Source organism: Corvus kubaryi, unplaced genomic scaffold (genome assembly GCF_017639235.1).
Source record: "Corvus kubaryi isolate FWS band 111438036 unplaced genomic scaffold, C.kubaryi_AGA036_p1.0 split2-37374, whole genome shotgun sequence".
In the NCBI taxonomy this organism is placed as follows: Eukaryota; Metazoa; Chordata; class Aves; order Passeriformes; family Corvidae; genus Corvus; species Corvus kubaryi.
In genome coordinates, this window is record NW_024582082.1 from 2755677 (window position 1) to 2771366 (window position 15690).

Here is a 15690-nt window from a genome sequence, read left to right on the forward strand (position 1 = left end):
CCCTCCCTTTGCTCCCTCCTGCCTCCGCTCGCCTCCTCCGGCAGTTTGCCCCTCTCCATTCTCTCCTGGGGTTTGTGCTGTCCCTGCAGTGCCCAGCAGTCCCCTGGAGAGGCTTCACTGGGGTTATTTTCCCTGCTCTGCCAGCTGGAATCACCAGCAGCTTTGGCTAATGGTCTGGAACCGTGCAGTGCTGGCAGGGAGGATGGCACTTCCCCAGACACAAAGGGCAGGAAGGAGAGAAGTGGGGAGAAGGTGAGAGAAGCTGCAACACATCCCCAGCCGTGGTCTGTTTCTTCAGACATCCTCCTGGCTGCCAACACAGGCCAACAGGAAAGAAGGTGGAGGTTTTGGAGGAAAAATGGGGTTTGGGTGTGTGCAGGAGCTGGATTTGTGGGGTAGGAGTTGCTGTAACTCACCTCCCCAGAGAAGTGCTTGCCCCACTGGTCACACTGTCCCTCCATCCCATCCCTGTCATCCACCCCACAATGGACTTTAGTCGTGAGAACAGCCTGAACTCCAACCTCTCCTTGTAACCCTGTCCCACCCTGAGAAGGTTGTCCCCCATCAAGGGAAACACTGTGGGGAGCTGAATGAAGCCACCAAGGTTATCTCAGCCTTCAGCTCACAGACTCCAGCACAGGCTGCAAAACTCAGCCCAAGCCCCGGGGTGCCTCTTGGACAGGATACTGAGCCCTGGGGAAGGCTGCAGCCCTGCAGAGAAGGGGCTGCGTTGCTTTCACGTCTCAGCGGTCGGAGACACCCAGGTTTGGTTTGATGCAGAGTGAGACTCCGAGGTGTGAACCTGCAAGGTAGCAGTGATAGCACCGAGAGACAGCAGCCCTAATTATATCCTGGCTTGTCCTGGCTGCTGAGTTCCTGCACGAAATGCCTCCAGTCAGGGTGGCTGGGTCAGGTGTGAGCAAGAAGAGAAGTGCAGAGGAAGAAACAAAATGATTTGCAGATTCATTTTGAGCTGTCCCAGGGAGGAGGATTTTTTGGCTCAGCTCAGCTTGCTTTGCCCAGAGCTCTGTTGTGTCACATCCCCAAACCTGCTGAAAGCTGGGGAGTGGGACCTGGGCTTCCTGTTTGGACACAGGCGCCAGTTCCAAGACAGGGTTCTGCAGTGTAGGAGAGCAAAGCCCTGGTATGGAATGGCTGACGATGGCGAGGGGGAGTGAAGCCCATAGCCTCGTTTCATCCTGACACCTCTTGCTGGCCAACTCTGCCTTCAATTGCTCAAATTGTACCATGTGGGGCCAGAAATGTCCTGGCTGATTGTCTGTGCCTGGATGAATAGGAGAAAAGGCAACAGTGCTGCCGGCAGGGATAACCCAGACAAATCCAGGGTATTTGGGAGGTGATCAGAGATTGTTCAGCAAAGAGAAGAGAGAGGGGAGGGCAAGGGATCGTTCCAAACCCAAGATTGCCCATGGCATCAGTGCCTGGGGGCTTAGCCAGGGACTGCATCTGTGCTGGGATACTGCCCATCAGGCCCTGATGCTGAATTTATCCCAAAATATGTAACTCTTTAGGAAAAAAAAAGCTGCTCTCTCTCCCCCCAGGTTTCCTGTGCCAACAGCTCCTCTGAGAGCCCAACAGAAGCTGAGAGCAGTTGATTCCCTTTCTCAGATCCTAATTTAGGGCCATTGCCTCTTTCAGATCATCAAAAGCTGGAACGAGAAGCCCGGATCTGCCGTCTCCTGAAGCACCCCAATATTGGTAAGTGCACCCTGCACCCCCCATGCCTGGCTGTGCTGCCCACCTGCCCTCCCATGTCCGAACCAGGACATCCATAATCCAGCCCTGTCTGCAGCAGCACGGACTGTTTGTCCCAGAGGTTGAGAAGGGCTCAGTGTTGTCCTGCCCAGTTGATCTGCAGAGCCATCCCTCCTCTTCCTCGTGGGAAGCACCATCTTCAAACGGGGCCATGGGAAGAAAGGCCCCACTGGGCATAGGGGGACTGAAGTAGGTCCGGACTAACCCACTTGGCCATAGCTCCCTCAGGGAGAAGCGGAGCCCCAGGAGGCTGCAAGAGGCTATTTTTACTGCTCTCCTCCGGCTCGGGTGCTGTATTCCTCTGCATGCTCCAAAAAGCGGCTGCAGCTCGGAGCAGCAGCAGCAGCAGCGCGGGGCGTGTAGGAGGAGCGATGGCGGGGGGAAGCGAAGACTTTCCCACCGACCGTCCATCTGAAAGTAGCCTCCTTCGGAAAAGCTGTTTCAGGAAAACTCCTGAGCCCCTGCAAAAGACAAAAATAGGCCAGAAGGAGAGAGAGAGAGAGAGGAGGGGAGGGGAAAAAACTGCAGTAAAAAAAATACCCAAATTCCATCCTGGAAAGTGATGCTGATGCAGGCTCTTGATCCCTGTGGACAGTCTGGATGAACCCCCTCTTCCCTCAGCTGCACCCCAGGATGTACCAACCTCATCGGGATCCTGAAGCTTTTTGGGAAAGGATTTGGTGGTTTCTGCAGCCCTCTCAACCCCCAGTCGGGAGCTGGGAGGGTTCCCCTGCGGCTGAGCTCCTCCCTGGCCCCCTCACTGCTCCGGTGACCTGGATCCATCCTTCCCCAGGAGCTGCTGCAGCAGATCCAGGGAGCTAGATCCAGGGCCACTGGGATGAGCCATGTGGCTCCTGTCCCATAAATATTTCAGTTCCAAAAAAGACTGTCGGCTTCCATCTGTCTCGGGCACACGGCTGCGTGGCAGGTGTCCCCTGCATTGCCGGGGTGCCGGACCCTGCAGGATTCCCCAGCCTCTGCTCCAGCAGGACCAGGAGCTGCCCTGCAGGGGTCCCTCCGGGACGTCCAGCCTCCCCTTTGCACCAAAAGACATGCGGGGACCGCCGAGACCGGAAGGAAGCGCACTGCAAAGTGTCTGAATAGGAAGAAATACTAAACCCAGAGGAACTCACCGAATGAGACCTGCAGGACGGTAGCTGCAGGTTCCCCAGGTTCCCAGGTTCCCAGCTTGGCCACAGCTCTTTCCCAACGCTGTCTTCCACCCTTCCCTCTCCATCACCTGCCCGTGGGGCTGGCGAGGTCTCCGACGGCCAAAACACCTCACCCGTTCCTGTCCTTGTCCCCCCTTCCTACACTACCCCTCGCTGTTCGGCTGTGACCTGGCAGGTTCAAAGCTGCAAAGGCTAGAAGGGGTTAACAGCATGAGATGCTAACAAGCCCAATCTGCTGCTATTTATACCCAGGAGGCTCTTCTCCATCCCCCACCCCACACCCTCTTTCCTTTCACTCCCCTCCACTGCTCCTGCTGCCTGGAAACTTGGGTTTGCAGCTTCCCTTCCGTGCAGCAAAGGCGGCTCCTTACCCACACAGGAGCTGGAGTGAGCGGTGCCACTGCAGAGCAGCCTGGCGTGAGGAAGAGGAGGCACTGCTGCTGGATGAGGCGAAACAGCCCTGTCCAGCCCTTCCCGGGGAGAAGCACCCCAGCTCCCAAGGGGCTTTGCAGCCCTCTTACTTGTTCACTGCAGCAAGGTGGGGTCCTTCCATCTCCCGTGGGAATGCTGTGCTGCCATTCCTGGAAGAACCAGCCTGTGATCTGCACTGCGCCTGCTGGAGACCCTCGCGTGGAAAGCTGTGCACGGGCAGTCAAGGGCAGGTCCAGGTCCCCAGGACCCCACAACACATCCACAGCACTGGGTGACATATTAGGGAGCGCTGCTTCCTTTCAGGGAAGTCTTGCTTTATTGGGAAAACTTTGGCTGCACCCAGCCCTGGAGTTTGAACTCCAGGTACTTGTCCTCTGACTCTCATTCCTGAAGCTGTGTCCTGCTCCTGCCTTGGCTCTTGGCTTGGAGCTGGAGTGGTTTGGCCGGTGCGGCTCTCTCTTGTTATGGTCAGTAACAGATACTTGTAGGATTAGGCTATATTTAGAGCAGCTGCTCCCTCTTATACCTTCTTCGCTCCTGGCTGCCACAGGCTTTGGGACTTCCCCAAGCAGGGAACGTATCCAGACCATTTGCTTATGGTTATGCTGGTCCTATCTGCACTGAACTCACCTAATCCCCCCGAGAACACTTTGGCTTCTGTGGGATCCCAGGCGTGATACTCTCAAATCCCTCCCAGGCGACACGAAACAGGAGGAAATATGTTTCTTCCAGCAGAGGAAGGCAGAAAAGCTGGGATTGTATGTTGGAGAAAAACGGAGCAGATGCAGATGCTGGAGCACAGGGGATGTCTGCAGAGGCCAGCAGTGGGGAAGGATAATTGGGGAATAAGATGAGCAAGTTGTGTCAGTAGTCAAGACCACAAGGGAGACAGACAGGAAGGATGCTGCCCAGCTCATCAGACCTCATTTGCCCGGTGCCTTGGCCAGATGAGATGACGCTGCTGGCAACACGCTCTTGGCAGCCACTGGATTTGCCCACAGAGCTTGGAGACGGGAGAAGGACCAGCAAAGTGGTGTTTTCTGGCCTGGCAGATAAGAGTGACACAGTGCAGCGTCTGCACTCGGTGCTGGGGCTGTTATCTCCCCTGGCTCACACTGAGTCTGGAGGATGTTTCCATATAGGGCTCAGCTGATTTAGATGCAGTAAAAGGGGCTAGGAGTAAAACTTCCCACAAAATCTCTCACTGAATGTTTCTTTTTTCCTCCCTGATTCCCAGCATTCTTAAATATGTTGAAAGTTGCATCAGGCTGAAACCAGGTGAGAGAGAGGAAGCGTTAAATATTCATAGCCTCAAGGGAATCAAACAAAATATGACGTGGGGGACAGAGGATGGTAGACAACTCTCTGTTTATCCACCCTACCTGTTTCTGTGCCTGTCCCCTTGCTGCACACCTGCCTGTAAGTGTGAGCAGGGATCTGAGCCTGAAAAATCAGCGTGCAGCTGCAGGGTGACAGGTTTGTAGCTGGCTGTACCTGGCGAGGGGTGTGCCCAAGGGGAGAGGGTGCCAGGAGACGGGGAAATTCATCCTCTGGAGATTTCCAAGGAGAAAAGGAAGGTCATGAGCAGAAAATACAAAAAGGCCCTTGAGTGCCAGAGTTGTCAGTTCAGCTCCCTGCTGAGCTCTCCCTCTCCTCGGGCACCTCTCCTGATGGGACTGGGGACACCCATGCCTGCAGCCTGCCCAGTGCCCAAGATAGCCCAGCAGCTGCCTGGAACCTTGGCTAGGCACAGCCCCGGAGCAGTCCCCGATTTGGATGTGACCTTTGAGCCTCGCACAACTGCCCCAGGCTGGGGCCATGGCTGGGTTCCCCTGGTGAGCAGGGACCCCCACCCAGCCAGTGGCAATAACAAGAGGAATAGCCCTGCTGTGCCCTTCCCCAGCTCCTGCTTGTGCCCAAAGGGGAGCAAAGGCGTTCCCAGGGAGCGGGGTGGGAGCCAGGTGTACCCCATAACCCTTCTGTCTCTGCTACAGTGAGGCTCCATGACAGCATCTCCGAAGAGGGCCACCACTACCTGATATTTGACCTGTGAGTAATGGTTCACTGCATCCCCTAACCCACGGGCAGCTCCCCGCTTCCCCCGGGGTGACACAACCTCCACCTCACCCGAGCCCTTCCTGCAGGCTGGGTTTGAACCAAACTTGGGTCCCCCAAGCCGGGCAGAGGGCAGGTCCCTGTGCTGCACCCCCGATTCTCCCCCCATGCATGGTGCAGTGACATTTTTGGGGGGCTTGCCAGGGCTGAGTGTGCTGTCAATCAATCCAACCCCCTGTCTTCTCGCAGGGTCACCGGCGGGGAGCTGTTTGAGGACATTGTGGCCAGGGAGTACTACAGCGAAGCGGATGCCAGGTGAGCCGGGCTGTGGAGGGGACAGCAGGCGTCCCCTTCTTCCACAAGCTGCTCCCTCCCAGGGTCCTACACGACTGGCTTTCTGCAGCACCAGCTCATTCTGTGCTGGGAGGTGTTTTACAGCCGCTCTGCAACACATACTCATAGACCAGAACTGTGGTGCAAAAAAAAACCCAAACCCACCCAAAATGCTCTTTCTAACTCACTCAACTCCTGTGCCAAGAAGTGCCTGTGCTGCCATAGGACTGGTTTGCACTTAGAATCAGATGGCTCCCAGCCAGTGCCCACAGCACCCTCATTCCCCAGCATGCTGGGATAGCCAACATCTGACCTCACTGTAAATGAGCAGGGTGTTGGGGGCTCCCTTGTCTGGGTGCATCAGGATTCCTTGGTCTGCGGGCACCAGGGCTCCCCAGGCTGGCAGGGAGGAAACCCAACACCAGGCTGGTGCCCAGCCAGGGCCACAATAGAACGGACACCCTGTGGATGTCACTCCTTCCCCTTGGAGCTGCATTCCAGCCATCTGCAAGTGTTTCTCTGGCATTTACCACTTGAAAGCAGTGAGGAGGAGCAGTCAAGACAGGCTGTGCTGGAGCTCTGCTCCCTTCCACACTCCCACCGGCACTTTCCAGATACCCTGCTGCAGAGCCATTTCAGCCACCCCTTTGGCCACTGCAGCTCGACCAGGGGACAGTATTAGTCTCGTTCTTTTGAGGGGACATGATCTGGCCCTCTCCAATCTCCAGATATCACTGTGCCTCTTGGCTGTACCCCCAGGCTAATCATAGCTTGTATGTATGTCCAAGGGGGTGGTAAACTCTACACTACCTCTCTGCATGGAAATATCCTCTCTTTCTAGGCAGAAAACAATCTCATTTAATGGGCTGCCTGCACTGAATCCACTTACAGCCCATCCACTTATTAGTGTCACACAAATAAAATAAAATACATGTAAATAAAGACCTTCTGCCTTGCACACAAGCTGTTTTGGAGCAGAAGCGATCAGCGCCTCTGTCTTTTTCCCTTCCTGTCTCACGCACGCAGCAGAGCTGGAATGTAATGAACTAGATATAAAGCAAGCAGACACAGCAGAGCCACCTGCATTAGAGGAGAGCAGGGAAGTGGGGCTGGAGCAAAGGTTGCACAGAGCACATCTGCTCTGCCTGGGTTTGGAGACCAAGTCTTTGCTGGCATTGTTGTTCCACTGTTGGTCTGCAGCTCCCCGCCTCCAGTGTTGCTCCTGTGGGGTCCCCACAGGCTCAGCTGTGTTCCCTAAGCTCCTGCTCACCATTACTGGGTGCCCAACAGCTCTGTTGGGTTCTTACTGGGTTAGAACTGCTCTCCACAGGTGTGTGGGTTTTGGTGGAGGGGGATGCTGAGCGGTGCTGCAGGGCTGCTGGTGGGAAGTGTGATGGGGAGAAGGGTGAAATGCATTAGAATAGAAGTGTCTGACAAAACTCGCAGGCCACTTGTGTGAGCTTTCTCCTCTTTCCCACAGCCACTGCATCCAGCAGATCCTGGAGGCCGTCCTGCACTGCCACCAGATGGGGGTGGTTCACCGGGATCTGAAGGTAGGAGCTGCAGGGAGAGTGCCTGTGGGAGGGCAGGGGACCCCATCTGTGATGCAAAACACTGTGGAACAATGCTCAGAGTCCTTCAGGGCTGCTGAAACAGCAGGGAGGAACACGTGTAGGGCTGCGGGAAACCCACAGAGCAAAGATCAGCTCCGGAGCGAAATGAAAAAAGGGAGATGGGGTAGGGAGGTCTTTGCAGTCCATGGTCCCCTAAGGATCCAGGGACACCAGGACAAAGAGCAGGTCAAAGCAGTTAGGGAGCACGTTGAGAGCTTCCTCTGTGCTGTGCTGGGAAGCTCCCCCTGCCAGTAGCAGAGCCCCTGGGGGGTTTTCACTCCTCTCCAACCCCCATCTCCTTCTGCAGCCCGAGAACCTGCTGTTGGCATCCAAGCTGAAGGGTGCTGCCGTCAAGCTGGCTGACTTTGGCCTCGCCATCGAGGTGGAAGGGGACCAGCAAGCGTGGTTTGGTGAGTAGGACTGGCCTGAGGTGGGGTATCCTCCAGCCCTCCTTGTCATGTTAGCTCAGGGGTGCTCCAGGACTCCAAGCCCAGGGTCATGGGAAAGTCCCAGGAGCACCAGCCCAGGAGGTACAGTGGATGAGCAGGTTGATGTGGAGCAAACAGCTCCACAGGGACTCTGTGAGTTACCGAGGTGTCCTGGTGAGATGGACAAGCCGGCAACAGGGGCAGACTGGTGGGAGGAAAGCCTCTTCCAAGCGCTGGAAGTGCACAGCAGAGCACTCCAGCCGTAGGCACCCTCTGGGGTTTGGCAGTGGCAGAAGGACACAGTTTGCTCTGCCCTCGGGAGTCACACACGGTTCTGGAAGGAGGGTGTCTGTCCCACCGGGTCGGGATGTGCCAGCTCTCTCGGCTCTCGCTATGCCCGGCCGGGGACCACTCCCCGCTGCTGAGCTGTGCGGGGACGGGGGCTGCCTGAGGGCGGGCGTGACGGGCTGTCTGTCCCAGGTTTCGCCGGCACCCCGGGATACCTCTCCCCCGAGGTGCTCCGGAAGGACCCCTATGGCAAAGCCGTGGATCTGTGGGCTTGCGGTAAGTCAGACCAGGGCTGGAATGCCGGGAGCGGGCTGGGCTGGGCGGGATGAGGCAGGATGTTCATCCAGCATGCCCCACGTCGCAGTTGCCAGTCATATCTCAGGGAGGTCAGGGTGGAGGATTTACCCAAGAGGTGGCACATTACCCAGGGCAACACACTCTCGCCCAGTCCGGTGGCACCCTTCTCTGAAGGTTCAGCCCCCTTGCTATGTACCCAAAGCTCTCGGTCAGGGGATGTGCTGCCTCTTTTCCCTGCGGTGCTGGTGGAGTCAGGCAATGCCTCCATGTAGTTGCAGCCATAGGGGAGCCTTTTTCCACCCACGATGGGGAGGAATCATCACCCACCCCTGCCAGGGTACCCACTTTGGGCTCTGCATGGTGGGCTGCCAGAGCCTTGAACCTCCCCAGGTGCTGAGCACGTTAGCACAGAGCTGGACCCACCAAGCCTTTTGCTCTTTAAACAGCGAGCAAATCTTCATATTTCCCTAATACCTGTTTCTCTGCTTGAGTTTGACCAGTCCCCAGGCTGTGTATGCTCCGGCCTCCAGCAATGAATTCTCTCCCACTGATCCTGTCTCCTCTCCTGGGCAGGTGTCATCCTCTACATCCTGCTGGTTGGGTACCCACCCTTTTGGGATGAAGACCAACACCGACTCTACCAGCAGATCAAGGCTGGGGCTTATGATGTGAGTGGGTTTGTCTTGCTGCCCCCTTTCACAGTCTCCTCTCTCTCCTGCTGTCCCTGCTTTGCAGCCTGCTGCTCTAGAAGAGCAGCCAGGACAAATTCAGACAGGTGGGAACAAGTGTTTTCCTCTGCCCTGGTTGCAGAGTATTGGCCACGTTGCCATGCCCAGGCGCACACATTGGCATGTTTCATGTTCCCACTTTGTGGGAGAGACAGGTCTTGTCCCAAATGTTCCAGCTTTCTTCTTCCACTCCTGCTCTTCAGTTTTTTACCTGGCAGCTCTTTCCAGTTGCTACCATTTCTCCAACCTGTCCCAAGTTGCAGGAGAAGCAACCCAAGTGCCAAGGGGCTCTCTGCCATCTCTCACCCTGGTCCCTTTGCTTTGGCAGTTCCCCTCCCCTGAGTGGGACACGGTCACTCCTGAAGCAAAAGATCTCATCAACAAGATGTTGACCATAAACCCATCCAAGCGCATCACAGCAGCAGAGGCTCTGAAGCACCCCTGGATATCGGTGAGTTGGGCCCAAAGGTAGAGAGATGTGGGGATTCACAAGGGGAGAACATCTCATCGGGGATCACATATTATCAAACATGCTGCCAGCTCTTATCTCCATCCTGGGAAGATGGTTTCCTGGCACGGTTCCTCCCAGTGCTCTCTCAGGAGCATTTCCCCCGAGGTTTTACAGCAGACAAAAGCTTGTGAATGCAAACAGCATGTTCCTGGGGGACCTGGTGATGGGAGGGACACACATGCTCCCAGCCCTGGTGGGGACAGGCTGGTTTCTCGGTGTCACGCTGTGCTGGGGGATCTTTCTTCAGAGGCAATGGGAGTAGGCTCGTGTTTATCCATCCATCCACCCCAGCAGCAATCCCTCCACCCTTCACTGCATCCCACTGTTTCAGCTGCTGGTTCTCACTCAGAATCAGATCCTAAAGGCAGGAGGAGACCTTGGGCTTAACCACACGTGCAAACCCTGAGCACATTGCTAAACATGGCTGGTCAGTCAAGGGGTTAACTCAGGGGGCGGCCAGTTCTCTGCACACCCCCACCACCAGAGCAGATCCTGCTGACTCCAAAGCTTCGATCTCCCACTGCCCATTAAATTTTTATCATCTGCTGCTGCTGCCTGTGCCTCGGCCATGGGAGATCACACACTCCACGTGTGTGTGCATGTGAGAGTGGGGCTGGGGAAGCCCCTTCCCCCCAGCACTGCTCTGAGCCAGCTCTCTCTCCCCCCAGCACCGTGCCACTGTGGCGTCATGCATGCACAGGCAGGAGACAGTGGACTGTCTGAAGAAGTTCAACGCCCGGAGGAAGCTGAAGGTAACTCTGTCCAAGCTGGCTGCTAAATGCACAGTCAGGTCATTGATGGGCTTGTTCCCTGTGTGGGAAACGACAGGGTGGTGTCTCTGGGCAGTGGTGTGGGTGTGATGGGCATTTGGGGACCCCCATTGTGAAAAAGGGGAAAGAGACTGAGTGGGGTGACAGCTTCATCTGGCTGGGGTTCCCAGCTGCTCGAAGAAAGCCATGGTGAAGGAAAGCACTGAGTCACACTGGACACTGAGATGAGGACTTTTCCACTGGAGTCATTGTCAAGATAGCTTCTTTTTGGGGCTGGACACGGGCCTGAGAGGCACAGTGAGACCCTTTGCCTGATGGCCAAGACACTTTGCAGCCAAGAAATAAAGTGATCCACAGACAGACAAAAAGCTCACCCACCCCAGCAGCCACACAGCCTTTCCCTTCTTGGATGCTACTGTGTGCCACAGCCTGGACCCCTCTAAAATCATCATCTCCCTGATGCTTGAGCACCTCCCTGAGGCACCTATCTCCTGCGTGCTGCCAAGCCTGAGCCGGCAGCACGGCGCTGGGAATGGGCTCTGGAAATCACAATGCCTCCTGCAGAGCAGGATGAGGCTGGTCTGTGCCACAGCCGGCGCCATCAGCGCTCCAGGCCTGAACACAGTGTGGCACAGAGCAGTACAGCTGCAGGCTACTAACAAGATTATCAAGCAAAGAAACTGGCTATAAACTATTATTACTTTTCAGCTAGACAAGTAATCAAATTAGTTCAGGCATGCGCTTCAAAATAGTAATCCATTACTGTAAGCAATTAGTCCAAAGTAATCTCATTATACGCTGAGCAACTAGTTAGTAGACTCAACTGGAGAAGGGGAAGGATTTTTACGAATGTTGTTTTGTGGTGATGATCTCTGCGTGGCTCCCATGAGCAATCCCTGCCCTGCTGCTCTGAGCTGGCACAGCTTTAATCACAATTAAATCCTGTTCCCCTCCCAGTGGGTCCCCTTGTTGCCAGCTGCCGGCCCAAGTCAGTGGGGTTGTGCTTCATCTAGGACAGGGTAGTATGAGACTGAAAAGTGCCCCACAGATATTTAATATCCCTTTAATCTTGGAGGGAAGGCAGTTTTGGAGAATGCAACCCAATGCCCTGGTGCTGGGGATATGGGGTCAGGTATTGAGAGCTGCTTTTGATGGCAGGAGGAGAATATCAGTCCGTGGGCCAGTTTCCTTCCTTCCAGTGGCTGGGGGACAGGTGCTGAGCAGGGCTTTCCTCCCCCAGAGATGGGGGGAGCAGCAGGGTGCAGGGGGCCGGGGCCCAGCACACCCTTTCCTTCTGCCTTCCTTGTCTTTCAGGGAGCCATCCTCACCACCATGCTGGCCACCAGGAACTTCTCTGGTAGGTGCTGTCTCTGGGACTCATCTTCTTTCTTACAGGATACCCAGGGCAAATCTGTAGGGTCCCTGGAGAGCTGGCTTTGCCTCATGTGTCACAGGGAGGCTGAAGCTGCAGCCTTGTGCCTCTGGGGATGTGTGGTTTTGGGTGCTCCTCCAGGAGAGGTCACCTGGCACCTCCAGGCTAGCTGCTGGCTTGGGATGCAAGAGAGTAGGTGTCTAGTTGAGGCTCAGTGATCCACAATGCTTTAGGGCTTTGGGGTTTGTACGCACCCAGCCATCTGGCTTGTGCTGAGATGGGGATGTGGGTGCTGGGGGCAGCCAGAGCTCAAGCAGCTGGTTTTGTGTCCTCCTAGAGACGTTTGTGGCTCAGGGAGAGCATCCTCTGCATCGGGAGTAGGGAAAGGCCCCTGGGTGCCACTGCAGGCAGATGGCAGCAGGATCTCTCAGGTCCCTCCCCAGGCAGGTGGATGCTAATCCTGCAGGAGTCCCCACTCTCTTCCTGTCTCCCTACATCCCCAGGGCTGCTGCGGTGACAGGACCGAGCATGGCAGCCCAGCCTGCGCACTGGAGAGGTCTCAGTGCAGCCAGAAGCCCCTCTGCTCTCCCTGAGAGCTGTTCCACCTGGGGACACCTCGCTGCAGATGGGATTTCACAGGCGATTCCCCAGGCATGGAACCAAATGGAGCCATGTGACTGCACAGCTCATCCACCCGCTGTCACCTCCAGCCCTCCCCAGTGCTGGGGATGGCCCTGCGGCGGTGCTACAGGGCTGGGGCACACCAGCCAAGCCCTGCACGCTGCTGAGCTGGCTGGTGGCAGCTGTTTGGGGTTAGTTGGGTGTTTCAGGGTGCTTTGCTGAGGCTCCCCGAGTGTCAAGTGTAGCAGGTGGGCAGGGGTGCCAGGGCAGAGGGCTGTGGCCAGGGCTAGTATCTGCATTTGTCGTGGGGGGATCGTGCTGACACATTTAGCGCTTGTGGCGGGCCCTGGAGGAGTCCAGCAGCTGGGGGGATCCGATGTCAGGCCGGGAGAGGCGGACAGGAAGCATCAAAAGGCAGGAAGTTCAAAAGCATCTCTCCTAGTGCTGCCCATCCCACGCACGGCCCGAGGGCTCATCAGTTTCCCCGGGCACGGCAGGGCTGGTGGGCAACAGGCACTGGGCTCCACCGATCCCCCCTGCGCTGGGGGTCCAGGGGAGTGGGCTGGTTTGTGCAGCCGGGGGGCTGGGGCAGTGTCGGCAGCGGTGGGTGGGCACAGGGGAAGGCGCCTGCTTTTCATCCTTGTCAAAATGCGGGCTTGCAGCTGTCGGGCCGGCGGGCCGGCAGCACATGATCCCGGCAGCATGGGGCTAAAATTAGAGGGCGGCAGGCGGGCAGCCCATTTCTCCACACTGCACCACGCCGGGTCAACAGCACCGCCCGGCCAGAGCCCGCCTCTGCCGAGCAGCCCAGCCGGCCCCCTCCAGCCGCCCCAGGGACTTGGCGTGACGATAGGACACGGGTCATGCCCCTGGCCAAGAGCCACTGGGGTAGGACAGGACAGTGCTGGCAAGGTCGCCCCTGAGCTCCCACGGGTTGCACCGGGGGTTGCCGGAGAGAAGAAGAACCCCACCAGCCGCTCCTGGGGATCCTGCCGCCCTGGCACCCGGCACCATGCTGCTGATCCTCGCCCTCCTGGTCTTGGTGCCCTGCCTGGCTCTGCTAATCTCCTTCCTCCTCTCTCCAGGAGGCAAAAGTGGTGGCAACAAGAAGAATGACGGCGTGAAGGTAAGCCCACCCCCGGTGCCCTCTGCTGCCTGCCGCTCTGCTGCTGGGGCGGTGCTGGGGGTCTCTGTGCCGTGCCGGCGGTGAGCGTTTCCATGCCCTGCTGGCGGTGGGGGTCTCCGGGCTGTGCCCGTGGTCAGTGCAGTCCCCGCGACACCTTGTACTTTAAAGGGCAGCTGTTGGATCGGCTGTCCCGGTGTGTCTCCGTGCCACCGGCTGGGCTCCTGCCAGGACAGGCAGCGCACAGGAGGCTTTGCAGCGCAGCGGGAGTGGGCTGGTGCTGGAGGGTGCCCGGCGGGAGCTCGCTGCTGTTTCATTGCCGGCAAAATGCGCTTGTCCCTCGCTGCCCCCAGGGAGGGGGAGAGGCAGAAGCTGCACCGGGACAGGGGACAGGAGGAGGCAGCTTTGCAGCCCAGAACCACGGCTTCAACAGCAGCCATCTAGTGGGATGGGTGGCCTCATCTCCTGCTCGCTCAGCATGGGGGTCCTGCTGCAGCTGGTGAGACTGGCCCCAATTCCTGTCCTATCTTGTCCCGAGGGCTGGTGTGCTGCTGGGTGACACATGGGTGCTTTTAACCCCCTTGGCAGTGCTGCTTGTCCCCTGTGCCCAGTGCAGACAGCAAAGAAACATGGTGATGCTTCGACAGAGTAAATAGTTTGGTGATTCTCTAAAAACAAGCTGGTGCTCAGTGGATCTCGTTTCTTGGCCTGCAGAGCATGCAGGTTCATCAGGCCCTCCGAGGTGGGGCCGCAGCTCTGCTCCAGGACAAGGCGGCTCCAGGAGGCAGCAAAATTCTGCTGCTTCTGGTGACATGGAGATGTGATGGATAGCGGTGTTTATTGAGCTCTGTCAAACTCCTCCTGCAGGAAGGAATGGTCCATGCGAGGGTCTTTCTCTCCTTACCTGTTCCCTTCATGAATACAATGGATCACTCGGCAAGGGAGAGCTGGCGTGGTGACATCCTCCATCGTGGTGACCTCCTCCATCATCAGGCAGAGCTTTAGGAGCCCGACTGCAGAGTGGCTGCTCTCCTTCCTCCATAGGGACCCTTTGCTGGGAGAACCTGCAGAACCTTCTCCCGCCCTTTTGCAGGGACCCAGCTTTTGGGCTGTGACGGGTGCAGGGTTTTGGAAGAGCAGAGCCCTCAGCCAGCTTCTTCCTTCCTGAGTACGAATGGTTGGTGAAGCCAGAGATCTAGGGATGGCATATCTTTCTCCCACTCTTCCCAGACCCAGCAGCTGGGACAGGAGAAACCTGCAAGGACTGAGACCATGCACAACCCTCCAAACCTGAGCTCAGCTCCACAAGAGGCCACTCTGGCCATGCAGTGTTATTCTGTAGCATGAAGCTGATGGCCTGGATAGCTCTGGGAGAACATTACTTTGCGCTGTCAGGATTTCATGGGACTCCCAGGACAGAATTAATAGGTCTGGTGCTGGCAGATCCCATGGTAGTCACAACACTCCAAGTGCCAGCCACTGCTGGCCTGTCCTCTGCTGCTCTGAGGTCCCAGCTGCTTCTGAGAGTCACCTAAGATGTGACACCACAGGTAGTACTGACTTGGTACAGGTTGCTGGAGCACAGGTGAGAGCAAACAGAAGATGCATTATTAAGCTATTAAAGGAGAGATTGCTGGATGAAGAGGCTTCATCAGGCACAGTCCTGAATCTAATTTTCCAGCAGAAAGAGACAGCTTTGAATTTCTGTGTTGAGGTAGACAACCATTTGCCAGCCCAACTTGCTAATGATGCTCCCTGTTGGACTTTGAAGGAGCTTTGAGGGCAGACATTATCCTGGGAAAAGAGGCATTTCCGATTGTAGGAAAATAGTTTATTTGGGTGAACAGCCTTCTGGCTCATCACTGAAACTCAGTGAGGAGAGTCTGGTTTCAGAGCGGGATCAGAGAGGCTGGTTTGCATGCCCAGCCCTCAGCCCTTGCTGGTGAGAAGGGAGCAGATTATGAGGCTTCATTCTGAGTACAATCTACTCACCAGCACTCCTCTGAAGAGTGTGGACAAGCTCTGAGAATGGATTTGCTTTTTTATTGCCCCCTTTCCAACAAGTAAAGGGGAGACAGCTTGGCTAGATGGCCAGGAAGGTGCAGGAGGAGAAGACAAGGTAGAGACAAGCTCACTCCCAACAGCTTCCTTGCGTTGTCCACCTTCAGCAT

The 15690-nt window shown here is 56.6% G+C and overlaps 1 protein-coding gene across 2 annotated transcripts in view; it reads left to right on the forward strand.

Annotated features, from left to right (window-relative positions):
- LOC121658105 (calcium/calmodulin-dependent protein kinase type II subunit alpha) overlaps nucleotides 1–15690 on the forward strand; it is a 34427-nt gene that overhangs the window by 7125 nt on the left and 11612 nt on the right. For both annotated transcript variants that reach the window (XM_042014554.1, XM_042014555.1), the window contains exons 3-13: nucleotides 1660–1719; nucleotides 5375–5429; nucleotides 5685–5750; nucleotides 7249–7321; nucleotides 7689–7791; nucleotides 8290–8373; nucleotides 8968–9062; nucleotides 9451–9573; nucleotides 10302–10385; nucleotides 11718–11760; nucleotides 13482–13522. In XM_042014554.1, coding sequence (XP_041870488.1) covers nucleotides 1660–1719; nucleotides 5375–5429; nucleotides 5685–5750; nucleotides 7249–7321; nucleotides 7689–7791; nucleotides 8290–8373; nucleotides 8968–9062; nucleotides 9451–9573; nucleotides 10302–10385; nucleotides 11718–11760; nucleotides 13482–13522 — 827 coding nt within the window. The remainder of the gene's footprint in view (nucleotides 1–1659; nucleotides 1720–5374; nucleotides 5430–5684; nucleotides 5751–7248; nucleotides 7322–7688; nucleotides 7792–8289; nucleotides 8374–8967; nucleotides 9063–9450; nucleotides 9574–10301; nucleotides 10386–11717; nucleotides 11761–13481; nucleotides 13523–15690) is intronic.